The 22,828-nt window shown below is 34.6% G+C and overlaps 1 protein-coding gene across 10 annotated transcripts in view; it reads left to right on the top strand.

Annotated features, from left to right (window-relative positions):
- Positions 1-22,828, top strand: part of BIRC6 (baculoviral IAP repeat containing 6) — a 210,533-nt gene that overhangs the window by 131,182 nt on the left and 56,523 nt on the right. For all 10 annotated transcript variants that reach the window (XR_006343615.1, XM_043918289.1, XM_043918288.1 and 7 more), the window contains 9 exons: positions 1,838-1,981; positions 2,414-2,543; positions 5,670-5,801; positions 6,787-6,954; positions 8,437-8,610; positions 9,985-10,181; positions 16,359-16,659; positions 18,484-18,701; positions 22,245-22,409. Coding sequence is in view for 9 of the 10 variants with exons in the window: in XM_043918289.1 (XP_043774224.1) it covers positions 1,838-1,981; positions 2,414-2,543; positions 5,670-5,801; positions 6,787-6,954; positions 8,437-8,610; positions 9,985-10,181; positions 16,359-16,659; positions 18,484-18,701; positions 22,245-22,409 (1,629 nt within the window). In the remaining variant the exon portion in view is untranslated. The remainder of the gene's footprint in view (positions 1-1,837; positions 1,982-2,413; positions 2,544-5,669; positions 5,802-6,786; positions 6,955-8,436; positions 8,611-9,984; positions 10,182-16,358; positions 16,660-18,483; positions 18,702-22,244; positions 22,410-22,828) is intronic.

Below are 22,828 nucleotides of genomic sequence, written 5' to 3'. Positions count from 1 at the left end.
TTACTGTTTTAATGTGCTGTCACATAACACTCTTGAAATTAGTTCAGAAAGTGGCATGTATTAGGGCCAGGTGATGATGAAGTTTCTGGTTGGGTGCGTTTAAGGATTTGAATTTAAACCATAATTAAAATTAAGTACTGATATCTCTTCCCTCCTCTCTTCACTTATTAACATAAGTCAGTTATTCTTTTTGATGAATGATAGACAAATTCTTCAAGATTCTAGCTAAAGAAGTCCTCTTTTAAAAATATCTACCCCCAATATGATGCTTCAGCTCTTGGAACAAGATTGACCACTTAAAGCTGGCCATTGAAGGGCTCATCTGCATCAAGACATTACATTTTGTAGTAACTAGATTGTTAAAAGCTGTTGGTTTGCTTCTAATGCTGCTGCTGCTGCAAAGTCGGTTCAGTCATCTCCAACTGTGTGCGACCCCATAGACGGCAGCCCACCAGGCTCCGCCGTCCCTGGGATTCTCCAGGCAAGAACACTGGAGTGGGTTGCCATTTCCTTCTCCAATGCATGAAAGTGAGAAGTGAAAGTGAAGTCGCTCAGTTATGTCTGACTCTTAGTGACCCCATGGACTGCAGCCTACCAGGCTCCTCCGTCCATGGGATTTTCTAGGCAAGAGTACTGGAGTGGGTTGCCGTTGCCTTCTCCATGCTTCTAATGAAGCAGACATTAGAGTAGGTTTCAGACAGGAGACTCTTGACAAATCACATTCAAAGTATGAAAGATTATTGTATTGAGTCTGGGGGCCAAAACTCTTGAAAGCTGGAATTATCTCTAAAATAATTCTAGTTCCTTTTTGCCAGATTTTCTTGTTTCCAGCTGCTGTGATCTTCAACAGGTTTTAAACTAGAAAATGGAAATAATAATACCTGCCTCTCAAAAGATTTGAGAGGATTATAATGTATATGAGCATGTTATGCTATGTATACTAGCATAGAGCTTGTTTGAGACATGGTCCAGTTCAGTTCAGTTGCTCAGTCGTGTCCAACCCTTTGAAATATGGTGAAGTGAAGTCGCTCAGTCGCGTCTGACTCTCTGCGACCCCATGGACTGTAGCCTACCAGGATCCTCAGTCCATGGGATTTTCCAGGCAAGAATAATGGACTGGGTTGCCATTTCCTTCTCCAGGGGATCTTCCCGACCCAGGGATCAAACCTGGGTCTCCTGCATTGTAGGCAGACACTTTACCGTCTGAGCTACCAGTGCTTATCAGTTAAACTATTAATATCTAAAAGGATGAGCTATTACAGTTTTTAAAAACTACTGAATGACTTAACTTTTAGAAGACGAAGATACTTTATTGCCTCAACTATGTTATTGGGAAACTATCTACTTAATGTGCCTAATTTGAAAGAAATGCTTAAATTACCAATTTTAACGAAGTCCTTAAATATGAGTATTTGAAAATTTGGTTTCTGCCTGTGGGTAGAGTGAAACTTTCTGTTCCATTGTCTTCTGTCCTGGTTATCCTCTCTTAGTTTCTTCTTAAGGCTTTATTTTATATTTTTAATACCTTTTTTTTTCAGAATTTTTATTGTATAGTAACCACATTCAGATATTGATTGAAGTTAAAATTAAGTTGGTTTTGCCAGGTATTTTATGAAAACCCTGTACTAGTAACTTCTCTTATCCACAGAAATTTCTGATTCACTTTTAACTTGATGTCTACTTCTTATTCATTTAAGATGGAATAATATATTCTTTAATTGCTAATTTGATGAATTGAAACATACTTATTAATCCACATTTTAAATTTCCTCTTTATTCTTTAAAGTAAAAAGCTGGAAGTACCACTTTTAACTTTTTAAATCTCTCACTTTGCCAGGTTCTCTGTGAACTGTTTCAGACATCTCCTCAAAGAGGGAACCTTCCAACATCAGGCAATATTTCAGGGTTTGTACGTAGATTATTCTTGCAGTTGATGCTGGAGGATGAGAAAGTGACAATGTTTCTTCAGTCTCCCTGTCCAGTGAGTATTTAACAATTAAATTAAATCTTAATGATGAACTGTGTATAAAGATATTTTATGTTTTCATATCAGAGCTTACAGTTATCTCTGCTCTAATTTCTAATACAGCAGAATGAAATTATCATAGCTTTTATACTTAATGATAGAACTTAGAAATCTCCGCTAACTCTGTCTGGAATAACCTAGTTGTAAATTGCCATGAATAGTATAATTTGATTTGGGAAGAAAAGTGACAGATTGTTGGGTACAACAGTGCTAATGCAAAATTTGATCAACAAATCACATGACAGACATGCCACATTTGAAGAAATACAGAAAATAAACTCGTATATTTTTGTATGCATTATTGAATTTTTATTCCTTTATGCTTTTGAAATTGTTATATAATGAAATACATTTCAAAAAATCTCTTCTTTATGTCTTGATTTCCAGCTGTACAAGGGGAGAATTAATGCTACTAGCCACGTCATCCAGCATCCAATGTATGGAGCAGGCCACAAATTCCGAACACTTCATTTGCCAGTCTCAACAACATTATCAGAAGTTCTGGACAGAGTGTCAGGCAAGTCAGATTTAAATATTTATTTTTCTTTAACTTTGTTATATGTATATAAGAATTTTATCATTTTTATAATTTTATTATATTCACTGAGAAACTATTTAATGACATGAAATGGTCAAGATGGTTTCACATTTCAAAACATGATGCAGTGTACAAAATGTATAATACATTCCAGCACCTGTAATTCTTTTGTTGTTATATGCATTATGTTTAGTAGTGGCAGAACTGGCAGCTGGAAATGGCAACAAGCTGTGGGAAGCTATTGATGGAATTTTCTCGAGATAAACCATAAGGCTATTTTATAGTAGATGAATTTGCACAGTATATTAGGTTGTATGACAGCATTCTAAGTAATAAACATTTACTAAATCTAGGAGATAAATGAATGGTCAGTAGGTAGAATCGGCTGGTGACTTTATTGTTTATAACCGTGAGGAAGTCAGAACTTTTCCTGTAGATTTCTTGTCTATTTCAAGAGCTCTCAGTTGATGCCTTTAAATAGAATATAAGTTTCTGAAGTAAAAGCATTTTGGGGGTAGAATGCCAGTTGACTATGATGAGTTTCCTTTTTTGCCTCTCTGAAATCCTAGTCAGTGATGTATTTAGTCATTGAGTATCTGCTATGTGTAAGCACAGTAATTTCTTCTAGGGTTGTAAAAGTGAGCAGGACACATACTCTGCCTCTCAGAGTATTTATGATATTTTATGTATTGTCAGAATAAAAAACAAACTGAAAATTTAAAAGTTTGCAATTTAAATATAAGTCAGTGTGTTTCTAAGTCCTTGAGCAACACTGTTAACTGAAACAAGTTAGGAGTTCCCAAAAAACTGGCATTATCTATTTATTAGTTGGACATATTAATCCAAATTTGAAATAAAAGACTGAGTTGAAGAGATTGGGGAATTGTTACCATACATATTTGGGCTTCCCTGGTAGCTCAGCTGGTAAAGAATTCGGCTGCAATGCAGGAGACCCTGGTTCAATTCCTGAGTCGGTAAGATCGCCTGGAGAAGGGAGAGGTTACCCACTCCAGTATTCTTGGGCTTCCCTGGTGGCTCAGACGGTAAAGAATCTGCCTGCATACGAGAGACCGTGTTCAATCCCTGGTTTGGGAAGAACCCCTGGAGGAGGCTATGGCAACCCTCTCCAGTATTCTGACCTGGAGAATCCCCATGGACAGAGAAGCCTGACAGGCTGCAGTCCATGGGGTCACAAAGAGTCAGACACAACTGAGCAACTAAGCATACCAAACATACTTACACAGACGGTAAGTTAAACCACATGAGTGAATATGATCACTTTGAGAAAATAAAGTAGAAAAGATTGTTTATTGGTTTTAGACACTGCATCTAACATGAATGTGTGCATAATATTATAATGCTTTCCTACATTTTACATATAACACAGTAAAGAGTTAGAATATATTATAAATGTCTAACATTTTTTTCTTATTTGAAAACCTCCACCTTACCTGTTATAGCTAAACTTTGTGAAAATTTGATTTTACACACTTTTTTCTACATTTCAATTTTCTGAAATTGTGCGTTTTACATGATGAAGAAAAAATTTTTAATTAATTGAAGGAAGAAAGTGAAGAAGAGTACTGAAATTCAGTTTTTGAGATGTCAACATTTAACTTAATCGAAATGTATAGACATAGTACAAAATAACTGGAAGTTTAACTTTTTTATTTATCTTTACTATAAATGAATACTATTTTCTAAAATGTCTTTTTCTGTCATTTAGAATATTGAGCAAACTAGCTCCCTTTATGATCTAAAAATTAAAAATAAAACTGATGGCTGTGGAAGAACAGTATCCTACTAAAAAGTCCAACTGAGTCATCCTTAGTAAATATCAGAAACTTCTAAGTGCCTACTTTAACCTCTGGTTAGCAGTACTTTGGTCTTTAAACTGTATTTGTATTCTTTAATTACATCTTATGATATATTAACATGTGCATATGTATTTTACTAATATTCTTGAAAACAAAGAATCCAAAATTATTTAAGCGGTCCCTTTACCTGCTTCCTGTTGCTTTTAACTATATTGCTTTCAAATAATGATTGTGTTCGTTGTTTTTTTTTTAATTTCTATCATTGTTTTTAAGCAATTTGACTATTACTATCATCAAATGATATGCCTTGTAGTTTTCTTCATGTTCCTTATGATTTGAGTTTTTTGACTTAAATGTGTGTTTATGAATTTTATCAGATTTGGAAATGTTTTGCCTATTAGTTTCTCAAATATATTTGTCTTCCCATAACTCTGCTCTTTTAATGATCCTAATTACACATTTGTTCGGCCTCTTGAAGTTGTTTTACAGCTGACTGAAGCTCTGTTCTTTTCCCCTCCATTTTCCCCTTGTACTTTTTGAGTTTCTTAGTGGTTAAATAAGATCATTGTATGGCCATCATTTATTTCATAATTTATAATAGCATGCCATATTCAAAAGCATGAAAGAAAATATTAATTCAGATTAATGACTATCTGTGAAAGTCCTTGGTATTCATTCTTAAAGTACTTGTAAAATATGTCATTTTATCTAAGATTCCTAGCCAAATAAAAATAATAAAACCAGCAACCTCTGTTCCTTAAACTTGTTTGGTTATACTCCCATTTGTAGCAGGAGAAGTCCAATGTAATGCATATTAGGATTAATCATGAGCTTGAGTTTCATATTGCCCTTTACCAATTGTATCAGTAACCTTGCTAAGACCGTTTCCTTATTTTGAAAATAATATTCCTTGATATGCATGTTGTGAGGACTGAAATATATAGATATAGGTGATAAGCAGATTGATCTGTGCATAAAATAAAACAGAAGTTCTTGATAATAGTTTTAAAAACTGCCTCTAGAGGTAGTACTATTGTAATACAAAATATTTTCTAGAGATTGGAGTTTAGGTATCCTGGCCTATGGAGAATGATGAATCCCTTTCATTGATAAAATCAATGAGAATTGAATGTGTCACACTTGGCTTCATAACATTTTTTCCAAACCATCTACATTGCCTTTGTGTTAGCTACAATATAATCTTGTGTAAAGTCCCCTAAGATATTTATTATTTCCCTTCTTAATGATTTTTGAGAATCAATGTATTTTACACAAAAATTTCTTATAGATACACCAAGTATCACTGCTAAACTAATTAGTGAACAAAAAGATGACAAGGAAAAGAAAAACCATGAAGAAAAAGAAAAAGTTAAGGCAGAAAATGGATTTCAGGATAATTACAGTGTTGTTGTTGCTTCAGGTATGATTTTTTCATATATAATCTTGACTTTGTTGGTTTCTATTAAGTGTAACAATTTATATTTATAGGAACTTAATGTAATAAACAGTATTAATGTAAAAAGCTGGTGTAATGATGTCTTAATATTAAATGCACAATTATTGTATCAGAAATCAATTACTCTTTGGCATTGGAATTATTAAACTTATTTTGTGCTTACCGTATCTCATCAGAATGAACATGTGTAAATAATTTAGATGTTGCATTTCAACTTGACAGTGTACAGAGACTTATACTCTTTAAAAGTTCGCTAAGTCTTAAGGAATTTTTCTGTAACTTTTTTTTTTAATGCAAATTGAAAAACTATTCACTAGTTTTCACTTATGATATTGTGCTCATTCCATAAAATTAGGAAATAAAAATCTTCAAAAGAAGATCAGTTGAAAACTGAGTTTTTACTATATTAGATACAGGAAGAGGAAAAATTGGTCAAGATAAGGGATAATCTTGGAGGATGTTTTTCTTAACAAAATTCTTAGTTCAGAAGAGAAAGCTCAACCTAGATTACATTTCTTCTTAAATAGAAGACCTATATATTGGTTTAATGTGTTCTTTCTCAGAGAAAAATTAAGAACACAAGCTTTTCTGTATATTTTTGCACAAAATTACTTTTCAGTAAATGGATGCTCATCTACATGTATTTCAGAGAATACAGGAATTAATTTATACTTTCTTGAAAAATAGTTACACATGCATCCAGTTATTCATTGTGGTGGTTTAGTTGCTAAATCATGTCCAGTTATTCATGAAGTATAATAAATGACAAATAGAATCTAATACAAATAGAATCAAATGACAAATAGAATCAAGAGATTAGATACTACATGAAAAGAAATATTTCCTGTCTTTTCGTGTTCCTGGTGCTTTAGTAATATATTGAAGAAATACACTTTAACTTCATTAGTGTGTTGGCTATATAAATTTTTTGTTTGTTTGTTTGTTTTAGGGCTGAAATCGCAGTCTAAACGTGCTGTGTCATCTACGCCACCTCGCCCACCATCCAGGAGAGGGAGGACAATGCCTGATAAAATAGGAAGTGCTTCCTCAGGAGCAGACGCTGCCAGCAAAATAATCACGGTCCCTGTGTTTCATCTGTTCCATAAACTCTTAGCTGGTAATGTTCACAGTGATAAAGCATATCAGAAGTTTTAGTAATCTTACAGATGAATAAATCACATTTGTCATAACGAAAATCATGTTTAATCAGTTGCTGTTGATGAGATAAATAATTTGGTGAGACTTTATCCATACAGGTCTCTCTAAGAGAAGTGAGAATAAAAAGAAAGTAACCTATTTAATACCCTTTTTAAACATTACAATGTTGCAGTTTTGCACTAGCTTCTTAAATTTTGTTATGAATGTGGTATAAAATGATGAGTAAAATTAATGTTTTAGTTCATTCATAACAAGTTATATAGGACATAACGTGAGGTTAATTTTAAAGAACTAGTTCTAGCAGTGGAATTCTTAGATATAGTCCTGATAGTTAAGCTTCCTCTCTTCCTGAATCATATTCTTTGACCAGTATACTTTCCTTTTGTTGAGGTAATAGCCATTTTATCTGCATGTGTGTGCTGTGTCATTATAATCAAACTGCCAACTAACTTTGATTTTACTTTTTAGCTTTAGACATTGTTGATTTGTAGCAGAGGCCAGTAAAGTGTGGCAGGTAGACTGGATGTTTCTGTTTATAAAAACATTTTCGTAGGCATACAGCTATACCCATTCTATATACAAGGCAGCAAAAGAGACAAAGATGTAAAAAACAGACTTTAAGACTATGTGGGAGAAGGGGAAGGTGGGATGATTTGAAAGAATAGCATTGAAACATGTATATTACCATATGTAAAAGAGATGACCAGTGTAAGTGTGATGCATGAAGCAGGGCCCTCAAAGCTGGTGCTCTGGGACAACCCAGAGGGGTGGGGTGGGGAGGGAAGTGGGGGGGCGCTTCAGGTTGGGGGGACACATGTGCACCCATGGGCGATTTCACATCGATGTATGGCAAAAACCCCCACAGTATTGTAAAGAAATTATCCTTCAGTTAAAATAATTAATTTAAAAAAACCTTTACATAGGAATACAGCTGTGTCCATTCATTTATATGTTGTCCGTTGTTATTTCTTGCTACAGTAGAGGCAGTAGTTGCAGCAGAGACCACATGACCTCCATAGCTTAAAATATTTATTATCTAGCCTTTTTGGAAAAGATTTGCCAACTCCAGATTTATGGATTTTTTTTTTTGTCCCTGTTCACCATTGCTCAGATCTTAGTGGGATTTGGTTAGTAACTAATTAACACTTTTTATCAGTTCAGTTCAGTCCCTCAGTGGTGTCTGACTTTGTGACCCCATAGACTGCAGCATGCCAGGCCTCCCTGTCCATCACTTTGTATAGACATTATTGTTTACATTTGTCAGAAACAGATTTGAGTTTTGTAAACTTTCTGTTGCCTGTTTTTATATTGTTTTGAAATTGGTGTCAGAATCAAACTCTTGACCTGTAATTTAGTAAAAGCTTTAAGGGATTGAATAAACTGAATCAAGTAAATGTCTGCCTCTTGGATTCCAGTTTTAACTCAGCTTTGTCATTTTTAGGCCAGCCGTTGCCAGCTGAAATGACGCTTGCTCAACTTTTAACTCTGCTATATGACCGAAAGCTTCCTCAAGGTTACCGTTCAATAGATCTGACTGTTAAATTGGGATCCAGAGTTATTACAGACCCAAGTCTGTCAAAAACAGATTCTTTTAAAAGACTGCACCCTGAAAAAGGTACATGTACGATACTTCTTTTAAGTTACAGTCTGTAATCTGAGCAGGCAGGGATTTCTGTAGCTGATTACTTAATTTACATTTTATTACATCAACTTGAGATTTTTTTTTCTTTATGACTGAGTTATTTGTGAATATAGAAGATTGCCATTATTTCTGTTGGAAATTAATGTTAATTCCTTGTGTAGCATCACTTTATTTTTATGGGCCCATATGCTTTAATTTTTTTCCCTCTTTGGCTACACCATTCAGTTTGTTGAATCTTAGTTTCCCGACCAAGGATTGAACTTGGGCCCTCAGCAGTGAAAGCATGTAGTCCTAACCACTGGACTGCCAGGGCCTTCCTAATTTTTAAAAAATGTTATTTCTGAATGAGCCATGTTAATTGTTCATAATTTTATAATCAAAGTGTGGGCCTCATTTAGATTTTCCAACTTACTGATAATTTATATTGAGTGATATTTTGTGCTCATAAACATTTTTTCTCTCAAACAAAAGTGGGAGCATACAGTTTCCTACCTTTTTATATATTCAATTAAATATTTATAAATGTGCATTTTTACTTCCTGTTTTTATATGTTTATAACAATTTATCTGTTTCGCAGTTGTTGAAGCATTCTGATTCTAGTATTTCACTACTATAAATGCTATTTCAGCAATGATTTTCATAGTGTGGATATGGTATCTTATTTGTTTTCAGTGTTTCCCTTGATTAAAATTCAGTATTTAATTATTTGCCCTTTGTGCTCTTTAATAAATTTTAATACATTTCCTTAGCCCAAATTTTCAGCAGGATAATTTGTCTCTTGTAATGTTCATAGGATCTGGTTGTATGTGAACATATGCTTTTGGTTTTCTTCTGTGAGTGATTCAGACTTAACCAATATGGTATAATTTTCAGTTTTCAGTATGAACATTTTTTATCAGTATTCAGTTTTTCCTAATTGAATACTTTTAGAGCATAACATGCTCATACATTAATATTTTCTGAAGTCTCTGATGTTTTACTTGTTTGCCCTAAAGAATAATACTTTTCAGACTTCAGTGTGCTTGCAAATCACCTACAGAACATTATAAAATTGCAGATTCCTATTCAGTAGGTCCAGAGTACAACCTGAGAGTCTACATTTCAAAAGTTCTCAATATGATGCTGATCCTGATTGGACCATGTTGTGAAACAGCTACAGGGAGCAGTATCAGAAGTTATTTAAATATTTTTGTAGCATCTAGCTTTAAAATAACTAAATCTGAATAACGGGATAGTTATGCTCTTTTGTTGAATAGAGAAATGACAATAGCATCTGCTTTGTAAATGAAAAAATATTATAAAAATAGATCCTCTCTTTTAGCTGTTATTTTTGATTATTCTTCTAGATCATGGAGATTTACTTGGTAGTTGTCCCGATGATGAGGCTCTCACTCCAAGTGATGAATGTATGGATGGGATATTGGATGAATCTTTACTTGAAACCTGTCCCATTCAGTCACCATTACAAGTTTTTGCAGGAATGGGTGGACTGGCTCTTATTGCAGAAAGATTACCCATGTTATATCCAGAAGTAATTCAACAGGTAAGATAAGATTCCCAATTAATTATATCATTCCATGGCAAAGACCATTTTTTTGCTTATGTTTAACTTAACCTTTGAAGTACCCTTTCCCTTAAAGTCTTTGAGTATTGTATAAATCCTTCAAAGTTCAGCCTATATGTAGCTTTCTAAGAGTTCAGTTCAGTCGCTCAGTTGTGTCCGACTCTTTGCAATGCCGTGGCCTGCAGCATGCCAGGCCTCCCTGTCCATCATCAACTCCTGGAGTCTACCCAAGCTCGTGTCCATTGAGTCAGTGATGCCATCCAACCATCTCATCGTCTGTTGTCCCCTTCTCCTCCTGCCCTCAGTCTCTCCCAGCATCAGGGTCTTTTCAAATGAGTCAGCTCTTCGCATCAGGTGGCCAAAGTATTGGAGTTTCAGCTTCAACATCAGTCCCTCCAATGAACACCCAGGACTGATCTCCTTTAGGATGGACTGGTTGTCTGTTAGTAAAGAAATGTTGTAAACCGAGCACATTTGCCAGGGTCATCACACTGTAGCATTTTTATTTCTACACTTCTTAAGATGTGAGATTAATTATAGATACTACTAGAAAATAGGGGAGTAAAATAGTAGTATATTCTTCTGTCCAAATACACTATGTCTTTTTGCTTCACTTTTATTTCTTTTTAAATGCCATTTCTATTTAAGTCGTTTTAAAACATTAACTTCTTCCCCTGTCTGTTAATGTTACTGTCATTGAGTTGTGTACTTTAAATGTCCTTTTATTAAAGGAAGGAAGTGTGTGATACATGGAGAGCTGTAAATATGAAGTTCTTTATTTTTGTTGATTGAGGTAGGGAAGTTATTCTCTGTAATTTTATCTACTATGTGTGTGTGTGTGTGTGTGTATATATAAGTTTATGTATGTTTAGTTTCCTAGGGCTGCTGTAACAAAGTACCACACACTGTGTGGCTTAAAACAGACATTTAATTTTCTTATAGGTCAGGAGACTGTAAGTCTGGAATAAAGGTGTCACCAGAGCCAATCTCACGGTGAAGGCTCTAGGGGAGAATCCTTCCTTACCTCTTCCTAGTTTCTGATTATTGCTGACAGTTAAGGGCATTCATTGCCCTCTAACTACATCACTCCAGTTTCTGCCTGCATTTTTACATGACTGTCTTCCTTTTCTGTATCTGTATCTCCTGCTCCTTATAAAAACACCGTTATTGGATTGGAGGTCCACCCTAAGCCAGTATGACCTCATCTCTTAATTGATTACATCTGCAAAGACCCTGTTTTCAAATAAGTTCACATTCACAGGTGCTGGGGGTTAAGACTTGAGCATATCTTTGGGAGGATACAGTTCAACCCACAATAATACCTATTAAGATAAATGGTTATTACTTAACTTCTATTCAAAGAACTATGGTATTTTTATTTTTAGATGATATAACTAGGATATAAGGTGACTGTCACAGAAAAATATGAGTAAAATTTTATTGCTTTCTAAAAATTGTAATGATATAGCTAGAAGTTTGAAATGGGAAGAACTCCAACATTCTCAAGGTTATTGTTGCTCAGTGAAAATGACTTTCCTCGTTCTGTATTCAGTATGGTTCATTATAGTGATTGGAGACCAAGTGCTGCTATAATAAACACCTAGAAGAGTGAGTTCAACTTTAGAATTGAATATTTGTCAGAGTATGGAAGAATTTTGAGGAGCACGATATAAAGAGGTCTAAATTGCCTTGAACAGACAACTAGTAGAATATGGATGGTAAAACCTTGTCCAGTGAGGGCCCAGAAGAAAGTGAGGATCATGATAGAGAGAACCTATGTATCATAGAGAATACCTAAGTTAGGTTAAGCAGATTGTTGGTAGAAATATGGATGTTAAAAGTACTAGTGGTATAGTTTAGTAGGAAATGAGGAAAATGTTATTGGAATGTGGAGAAAAGGAGATTCCCTGTCTTTTAGTGATAGAAATCTTAGTGTATTTGTGTCCTGTATGTGGAAGGCAGGACTTGTAAGTGATGAACTTGGATATTCAGCTGAATTTCCAACCTAAGTGTGAAATTACCTGTTTTCTTCTTGGTACTAATAGCAAAATGTGAGAGGAAAGAGATAAATTGAGGGAAGATGCTAAAATTAGAGATTTGCTATCAGAAAAGCATGCTCTGGAGAGAAGGGCAAGGATGTGGTTTCAGTGTTTGCTGGAACCTCAGAAAAATCCAGATGCTAGTATAGTCAGTCACATACAGGGCTGTGTGAAGAGATCAGTCATGGATCCCCTCAGTCATCTAACCCTGAGCCAGGAATGAAGAAAGTTGTTTGACAGTACTGGCATAGTCAAAGAGGGAGATGTGATGATGAAAGCAGAGGTTTAAATGAAGCAGCTGAAAGCCAAGGAATGTGAATGGTCTCTAGTAGCTGGAAAACACAAGGAACTGACACTCCCCGAGAGGCTCCAGAAAGAGCACTTGATACTTAGGATCCAGAGCTTTGATTCCAGCTCGTAAGACTCTTAGATTTCTGACCTGTAAATCTTTCGGATAATAAATTTGTGTTGTTTTAAGTCAGTAAGTTTGTGGTGATGTGTTTCAGCAAAGCATATAGGAAATGAATACAGATTTTGGTGTGTACTCTTTTTAGGATGTTTTTGTCTGGCTTTGGCATCAGGGTAATACTGCCTTATAGAATGGGTTGGAAATGTCTAATATTTCATATTAAGAACTGTTAGATGGGTTTTTCAACAGATTAAACACTTAAAGATTATAAAATTAGTAGTAGAGAAGATATGTCAAAAGAAATAGAATGTGTAAGGAATGAAAAGAACATAACAGCCTATGGACATGTAGCTAGAAGTGAAAAATTCTGATGTGTATTTATGGTCACAGAAAAAGAATGAATTGAAACAAGGACAGAAACAATACTGAAAGGAAGGAAATTTTCCAAAACTATGATAAAAAAACCTCAATCCAAAATTTAAGAAGCTCTCTAAATCCCAAATAGGATATTCATGCCTAAGAACATTATGATAAACTACTTAAAAACAAGAGAAAAGCTTAAAACCAGCCAAAGAACAGTAAACCCATTTCTTTCAAAACAGTAACAATAATTCTAACAACTAACCTTTCATCAGACACCTTGGGAGCCAGGGAATTACTTCTTTGAAATGTTAAAAAAAAAAAAAAAAAAATCTGCCATTCTAGAGTTTTATACCCAATGAAGAGGATTTTGGACATTTTCCTCAACCACTACTACTCTTTCCATAAAAGGTAAATTGGTAATATAGGATAGTAGGTTTATGATGGACTCTCCTTATATATTAAGTCTGGACAGACTATCTTTAAAAGAAAAGAAAAAGCACTTGTTTAAAGGCTCTGGAGAGTGACCAAAAGTAGGCACCTGTTGGAGAGGATTTAAACATGAAAAGAATAAAGCCACATTGGGTGAAATTAATCTTCTGAGACTACTTCTCAGTCTCTGTGGGGTGAGATGATAGAACTCATGCAAAAGCTTTAGAGAAGTTTGGTTCTTCCATTCTGGCTGGAGATTAAAAGGGGGGAAATTCAGGAAGAAGGGACCCATAGATGGGGTACTCTGAATTCTGCACATGAAGTTTTGCACAACTGTAGCTGGCTCCTGAATACTTAAGAGTTCTTGAGAGAAAACTGGAAGGCTGAACGAACTGTCCAGACATGTCAGTGTCTGTCCAACATGAAAGAAACAATTTGTAATTCTGTTCCTTCCAAGTTAGAGGTAAAAATCTTCAGCTTTTCTATTGAAATTTCAAATGAGTCACACATTAAAAAGTATAGATGACATACTGGTAATCAGGGACTCACTTGAAAAATAATGGTAAAACTACAACAGACTCTTAATAAATTTATAAAAGCCTCCGTAAGTTTAAGATTGACCCACCAGTAATAAAACTGTTTTCTAATACAAAACTAAACCATTTTCTAATATAAAGCTGACCCACTAGTAATTTGACCATTTTCTAAAATAAAACTAAACTCTTAATTATAAACTTAAGAGTTAAACATCTCGTCAATAATGTATGATGTATAATTAAAAAACAGATAGCCATGGAAAGAAAGAAGAAAATGTTACCTGAGGTTAATGATAAAAATAAGTCAGTGAACAGCTCTTACTCACGTTTTGCCAGTTGCCCCACTAATGTTCTGAAGAAGGAAAAGAAAAAAAATCACTTTCTTTGGCATGGTTTGAGGAAGTTTGTGGTCATAGATTCAATTCAGGGTCATATGATATATTGCATTTAGGTGTCTCTTTAGTTGGACTGTTGGAGAAGACTCTTGAGAGTCCTTTGGACTGCAAGGAGATCCAACCAGTCTATCCTAAAGGAGATCAGTCCTGGGTGTTCATTGGAAGGACTGATGCTGAAGCTGAAACTCCAGTACTTTGGCCACCTCATGTGAAGAGTTGACTCATTGGAAAAGACCCTGATGCTTAGAGGGATTGGGGGCAGGAGGAGGAGGGGACGACAGAGAATGAGATGGCTGGTTGGCATCACCGACTCAATGGACATGAGTTTGAGTAAACTCCGGGAGTTGGTGATGGACAGGGAGGCCTGGCATGCTGCAATTTATGGGGTCACAAAGAGTCGGACACGACTGAGCGACTGAGCTGAACTGAACTGACCTTAGTTGGACTGCAAGGAGATCCAACCAGTCCATCCTAAAGGAGATCAGTCCTGGGTGTTCTTTGGAAGGACTGATGCTGAAGCTGAAACTCCAGTACTTTGGCCACCTCATGCAAAGAGTTGACTCATTGGAAAAGACCCTGATGCTGGGAGGGATTGAGGGCAGGAGGAGAAGGGGATGACAGAGGATGAGATGGCTGGATGGCATCACTGACTCAATGGACATGAGTTTGGGTAAACTCCGGGAGTTTGTGATGGACAGGGAGTCCTGGTGTGCTGCGATTCATGGGGTCGCAAAGAGTCGGACACGACTGAGCGACTGAACTGAACTGAACTTAGTCTCCTTTAACCTGTAACAGTTACGTTATCTTTGTTTTTCATGACCATGACACACGGAAGAGTGCAGGCTAGAAAGCTTATCTATATATGTAGTCATATATATGCATGCATGCTCAGTTGCTTCAGTCATGTCTAACTCTTTCCAACCCTATGGACTGTAACCCACCAGGCTGCTCTGTCCATGGGATTCTCCAGGCAAGAATACAGGAGTGGTTGCCATGCCCTGTGTCTCCTGCATTGCAGGCAAATTCTTCTCCCACTGAGCCACCTGGGAAGCCCACACATATATATGTGTCTATACATGTTTTTCGTAGATTTGTTTGCTTATAGAGCATGGAGTCAGACTGCCTTAGGCAGTGTGTACATACCTGTGTCCCATATCTGCTTTGTAAAGCAGATCCATTTATCATTTCCACTAAAAGAAATCAGTGCCCCTTGGAAAAATTCTAGGATTCGGGCAGAGAATGTACAAGATGAGCCTAGAAGTCTCCTTTAAAGGGGTTCCTCTTCCAAGCCTGATTCTACTTGGTCATGAGATAAAATGATAGTAACAGATTATTACTTGCAGAGTAACTTTCAGTTCAGTTCAGTTCAGTGGCTCAGTCATGTCTGACTCTTTGCGACTCCATGAATCGCAGAGTAACTTTAGAATTAATTAATAACTAAATTAATAAATGAATGAATAAATAGATGAAGAAGAAGGAAATGTTTTTGTGTACAGTTCACTGCCAACCAATAAGCGTAGAATTAATGAAAGAATTAGAAAACACCATTTGGCAGCTACCATAATAATTATTATTTCTTGCAAACATTATAAACATGCTAACTCTAATGATCAAAGTTGAGTGGGAAACAAGGTATTTACATAGTCTTCAAAGACTCTGTCTACAGATACTTAACTAATTACAAAGGAGAAAATAGTAACTTTTAGAGTAGAAGTACTTGGCACATATCACCATACTTATGGTATCATGTAACTCATTTTAAAAAACATGTCCTTTTATTGATTTAAAACATTTTTATTTCAGATTTGAGTTTAGTTGATTAACAATGTTTTATAGTTTCAGGTGTACACCAAAGTGATTCAGCTATACATTCTTTATTGATTTTTATATTCTTACATTTTAAAGAGATCATTTGAATTCAAGTCTTTACTTTGAACCTGATGTTGAAACATACAAATAGCCAAACAAAATTGTTTTTACTTTAGGTGAGTGCACCGGTTGTAACGTCTACCACTCAGGAAAAACCAAAAGATAGTGATCAGTTTGAATGGGTGACTATTGAACAATCAGGGGAATTAGTTTACGAAGCACCAGAAACCATTGCGGCTGAACCCCCACCTATCAAGTCAGCAGTACAGACCATGTCTCCCATACCTGCCCATTCTTTGGCTGCTTTTGGATTATTTCTTCGGCTTCCGGGTTATGCTGAAGTGCTACTAAAAGAGAGAAAACATGCCCAGTGCCTTCTTCGCTTGGTTTTGGGAGTGACAGATGATGGAGAAGGAAGTAAGTGTTGAGTGTTACTAATGAAATTTAATGTAGGTGGGTTGTGTGAAATTAATTCAAATGTGCTTACAAAACTGCTGGTCATCTTTGGAAGTATTTAAACATGAAGGAGATATTTAGATTCGGCCATCAAGTAGCTAATGTGCAACAGTAATAGCAATGAGGAATGTCTATACACATATAGACTTAACAAGTTATAAAAGCCTTGAGAGAAGTACAGTATTATGGAGACTTACAAGTATGAGATTATTTTCTTATGAATAAAACAGCATTATAGTTTTTAATGGCCCTTGAAGGAAATCATCAGTTGTAGACTGAGAATGGCTATTTCAGAAAGAAGGACTGCTTTGAGTAGTTTTTATATGCTCATGTTATATGAGAGGGCAGATGAAATTTGCATAAAGCAGCACAGAGAACTCATTTAAAAAGATGTTATTGATAACAGATCATGGAAAAGCTTCTTAAGACCTTCAGATTTTATTCTGAATAATGATTAAGATTTATTAAAATATGATAAGTGATGTAGTGATGTGATGAGAATCTTTTTAAAGAATTTTTCTGTGAATCTGGTAACAATATTTAGATGAAGGAGAACAGAATGAAGAAAATATAATGTATTTTATAATATAATGATAGTAGAGAATCATAACAGAAAGCTATGATGGTTATTTCCATTGGGCTGACAGTTTTGTTAATAGAAGAAAACAAAGAAAAATTATAGGGTAGTAGCCTGGCAAGTATATTTTCATTTGGTTTACCTCTAGTTCTTCAGGGAATGACCATTACATTTGAGAATCAGAATTTTTTTTCATGTTATTTTAAAATCATGTGGTTTTGATTAGAGGTGATGTCTTTCACATGCTGTTTAGAAAGTATGCAGTCTTAAACCCTGTACAACAAAGTACATATAATGCAATAAAACTATATGAATTTATTCATGAATCCTTTAACTTGGAAGCTACTGAATATTGTGTATGTAGTTTTTTGTGTGTTTTCATATTGATGGAATTCTTAAAAAATGTTGGCATAATTTTAAATATGTTCATAACTGTTATTAAATTACAGTGTCCACATACTAAATACATCCTGGTTGTTTATTCAGATATAAATTATGTATACTTATTTTAATCAGAAATTTCTAAAGGCTTGAGCTGATTTTTTTAAGTAGCTAGAGTGTAAGAACCATGGTAATTTAGGACTCTTACTATGAGACAGTAGGTTATAACCCTAAACTGAAAAGGAAAAAAATTATCTTTAGGCCATTTCAAACTGTGTCTAGTGAATAAAGAGTAATGTCTATTAAAAAATATAATTTTGATATATCTTTCTGCCGTGGTTGCCTCATTTGCCATTCATGTAGAAGTGTTTGTTTGTTTGTTTTGTTTTACTTTTAATACTCTGTAGCTAGAACATAGTAGAAAACTTTATTGCAAACAAAACAAAATTGTTTAACTCTTGCATTCATGGTTGAAACTACTTCCAGGGCAAGACTTTCATACTCTTGTAAGGAAGTTTTTATGCTGCTGTTTTAGTTGTTAGTTTTTAGTTTAAATTTTTAGATTATAATAATTTTGACATAGTCTATAACAAGTATCATATGAGTATATTTCAACTTTCTTTTGGAGTTTATATATTTGATGTCTTTTTAGACACTTTATTATTAAATATTAAGTATTTAATTTCATTTATGGTATTGTTTTGTCTCTTTTTAATAAATATAATGATAAAATTTTATATTGTTATTATAAATTTGTGAGCTTCTTTGTTGTTTCTTATTGTGTTTTTAAATATTTTTTAATTTTGTGTTCTCTTCTTTTAATCTAGGTCATATCTTGCAGTCTCCATCAGCCAATGTGCTCCCAACCTTGCCTTTCCATGTCCTTCGGAGCTTGTTCAGCACTACGCCTTTGACAACCGATGATGGTGTGCTTCTTCGGAGGATGGCTTTGGAAATTGGGGCACTCCACCTTATTCTTGTCTGTCTCTCTGCTCTGAGCCACCATGCCCCACGAGTTCCAAACTCTAGCCTCAATCAAACAGAGGTAGGTTCAGTTGTAATTCTTTAGATCATGAAAAATGGTTAGATTCATGGAGTACAGGCATAGTTTTTTCTGAAGTAATTAGTACTTCAGAGGCTGGGGGAGAGGGGCACAGTTTGTTTTGTTTTGATTTTTTTTTTTTTTTTGCCTCTAAAACAAACAAAAAGGTTATTTAAAAGAGGATAAAATGAATTGTTCTCTTCTTTCTTAGGTTCTTTCAGAAAGCCTTAAGTTAATCCATCTACTTAAGCAAAAAAGATGTTATAGCCTAATAAGCTTTTTCATTTACCAGGTTACACTGAATTTATACTGTGATCCCTTTTTCTTTTTGAAGGTTCTAGTCAATACAGTAAGGTTCAAGTCAGTATAGTAAGACAAGAAAAATAAGAAAGAAAGAAATAACCCTGATTGTTTTGAGATGATTTGATTGTATTTATAGAAATTCTACAAATGAATAATGGCCTAAGTGAGTTTAATGAGGATATAATTTCCAGTTTCAGTATATAAAAATAAGTCATTTCTGTATACCAGCAACAAACATAAAATGAGCTTTTTAAAGATGTCCTCTAAAATAGCATCAAAAATAGGAAATATTGAGAAATAAACATGAAAAATATATGTAAGACCTCTCATCATAAAATATATAAAACTTTGTAAACAGATACTTATTAATTAGACTTTAATAAACTGAGGTCTCTGTCCATGTTTACCTCTCATGAAGTAGAAAATACACCATTTCGTTAGTATTTCTTCCCCAATTGATTCTTTTTTTTTTTTTTTTTTGCTCAGCTTGAAGCATGTGGGATCTTAGTTCCCTGACTAGAGATAGGACCCATCGCTCCTGCATTGGGAGTGTGGAGTCTTAACCACTGGACCAGGGAAGTCCCACCAAATTGATTCTTAAGTTTGATGGAACTCCAGGTTTATTTAGGTGGAAATTGACAAGCTGATTGTAAAATTCATTCAGAAACTCAAAGGGTCAAGGATAGCCAGAACATTTTCAAACAAGAAACAGTATATCTAGTAGTCTCATATTTTGAAACTTATTATTAAGCTATGGTATTTACAGAAGGTTAGATTGAAGCCCCGCAGACATAGAGACAGCTACATATATAGAGTTTTCTGATACTATGACAAAGGTGACTGTGGAACAGAATGGCGATAGGATCAGTTAGATACTCATATGGAGCAAAAACGAATCTTTAGACCCTGCTGTGCTCTAAATGCAAACAGTAATTCTAACTGGATGGTGAATCTAGATGTCTATAGTATGTATAACATATAACAATACCATTTTACCAAAAAAAAGTAAGAGATACCTTTATGATCGATCAACTCCACTGTTTAAGAGAGTAAAAGCGCAAGTCACAGAATGGGAGGCTATATTTGTATGTATCTGATAAAGGACTTATATCCAGAATATTTAAAGAGCTTCCAAAATTTCCCAAAGGAACTCAAACCAAGTTTCTGTAACAACCTGGAAGAGTGGGATGGGAAGGGAGGTGGGAGAGAGGCTTAAGAGGGAGGGGACATATGTACACCTGTGGCTGATTCATGTTGATGTTTGGCAGAAACCAACACAATATTGTAAAGCAGTTACCCTTCAATTAAAAATAATTAAATGTAATTATTAAAAAAATTTCCCAAAGGAAAAAGCCGACAATGAGATAGAAAAATACCAGATGAAAAGCTTGAGTGGGTACTTCATCAGAAGAGGCTATCTAAATATTTAATAAATGTGAAAGGGTCATCTATTGCTTTAGTTACCAGAGAAGTACAAGTGAAAACCTTAATGTATTAAAGTACTCAATGTATTAGAGTACACATCAGTCACAATGTGTAAGATTTCAAAATTGTCCCACCATAAGTAACGTAAAAAACAGTAGAGTGGGCAAATAAGCTGTAGTCTATTATGTAATAGAATGCTAGAAGGTAATGAAAGTAAACAGCTATAGCCAACTACATATAATAGAACTGGTGAGTTTTATAATCACAGCTAACAAGCTAGATATAAAGGAATATGTACATCATGATTCCACTTACATAATGTTAAAAATAAAAATAAGTTATAGTGAGTAGAGTTTCATGTTTAGGTGGTAAAGTTATAAAGAAAAGAAAGGAAGTCACGAGTATAAAAATCAGGATTATAATTAGTTTTGTAGAGGAATGAGAGTGTGAGGGAGCAAGGGCAATTTCTTGCATGCAGTGGTTTAATTCTTGACCTGCATGGTTAAGTTGTTTTCAGTTCATTAAGTTTCACATACTTGTTTTGTGTTCTTTCTGTAAATATGGTTTACTTTACATTTAGAAATGTTTTTATAAAAAATGAATAGCTGTTTTTATCAATAACCCTAATTATTCTAGTGGTAAATGTAACCAAATTTTCATGATTTGTTTAACAGTTTATTTTATAAAATGTGAAAGATGGAATTAGTCATAGATTGATCCAACTCTCCAGATCAATTTATGAAAGTATTGTTTGTACATAATATTCTTTCTTGAAATGTTCCTATTAAAATACTTGCAGAGTACCCTTGAAATTAATACTTAAATGCAAATATTTTAATGAAAATTCTTTAAAGGAGGATTCTTATTACAGAATTAATTTTATAGTCAACAGTAATCATAATAAGAATTGACCTTTACTGAGTTTGAGGTTATATTAATAAACCAGTGGTTCTCAGTCTTTTTTTTTTTTCTCTACAACATTCACGTTTTTAATATGTCCTCTATCTCCAAAAGAAATTTTTCTGCACATCATATTCTGAACAAAAAAGAAATTGGAAAGTACTCCTTCTAGAAATAAAAGCAGACTTTCTTGCTATGATTGAAAACACATGATACCATTACAGAGTCGTCCGAGAAGATCTGGCTCATATCTCTCCACTCCTCTCTCTGCTTTCTCTGTTTAATTTTGAGTCATTGATTCTTTAGGCCCTTAGATGCTTTACTCAATCTATCCCTGATAGATTATTTTAAATACTGATAAAAGTTTCTTGTATTTATTCTTAAATAGAAGCATTTGCTCCCCATTTTTCCCTTCCCCTAACCTTGCTAACTACCACTTTGCATTCCGCTCTACGTGCTCTGGATATTTCATAAAAATGAATTCATACAATATGTTACCTTTGTAACATTGTCTTGTCTGCTTTGAATTAGCATATTGTTTTTGAGACTCATCCACGTAGCATGAATCAGTGCTTAGTTATTTGTTATGGCTGAATAATAGTCCATTGTATCTATATGCCACAGTTTGTTTATTTATCCATATAACCATTGATGGGCTTTTGGGCTGACTTTTTGACTGTTGTCAGTGGTCTTGCTATGAACATTAGTGGAATATATTTGAGTATCAGTTTATTTGTTTTTTTCCCCTTTGGATATATACGTAGGAGTGGAATTGCTGGGTCTTGTTGTAATTCTTTGCTTAGTTTTTTAAGGCATTGCCAAACTATTTTCCATAGCAGCTAAACTATTTAAATTTCTACTGGAAATGTGAGGATAGATAAAAGCAAATAGTAATAATTCTTTTCGTTTTGTTACAAGCCACAGGTATCAAGCTCTCATAACCCTACATCAACAGAGGAACAGCAGCTCTATTGGGCCAAAGGGACTGGCTTTGGAACAGGCTCTACAGCTTCTGGATGGGATGTGGAGCAAGCCTTAACCAAACAGAGGCTGGAAGAGGAACATGTTACCTGTCTCCTGCAGGTATATTTGTACAGTTGATATTGCCAGTGATAATAGTTCGTCTTTTTTTGTGTGTCTGTGTTGATTTTTAAGTTTTATTTTATTTTATTTTATTGATTTTTAAGTTTTATTGGCCTTATCCTCAGCTACTTTTTATAAAGTTCATTTTTAAATGAAAAAACTTTCTCCCTGCCCTCAGTACATTTAAGATACTAGATAAAGATTGCTCTTCAGTGCTTGCAACTCTGAATTCTTCCCTCTTAGCTTCTTCACTAAGAGGAAAGTGACAAAGGTGAAGTTGTCCAATAACAGGAATGTACCATATTGACTTTCTTCTTGTCAACTTCTCATCTAAACCACTGTATCTGGACTCTCTTTTTTTAAAAAAAATCTATTTACACATTTGTTTCTCACATTGTATTGCGTTTTCTAGAATTGGG

The sequence above is a fragment of the Cervus elaphus genome, chromosome 11 (assembly GCF_910594005.1).
Source record: "Cervus elaphus chromosome 11, mCerEla1.1, whole genome shotgun sequence".
Classification (NCBI taxonomy): domain Eukaryota; kingdom Metazoa; phylum Chordata; class Mammalia; order Artiodactyla; family Cervidae; genus Cervus; species Cervus elaphus.
This window is presented reverse-complemented; position numbering and strand designations above follow the sequence as displayed.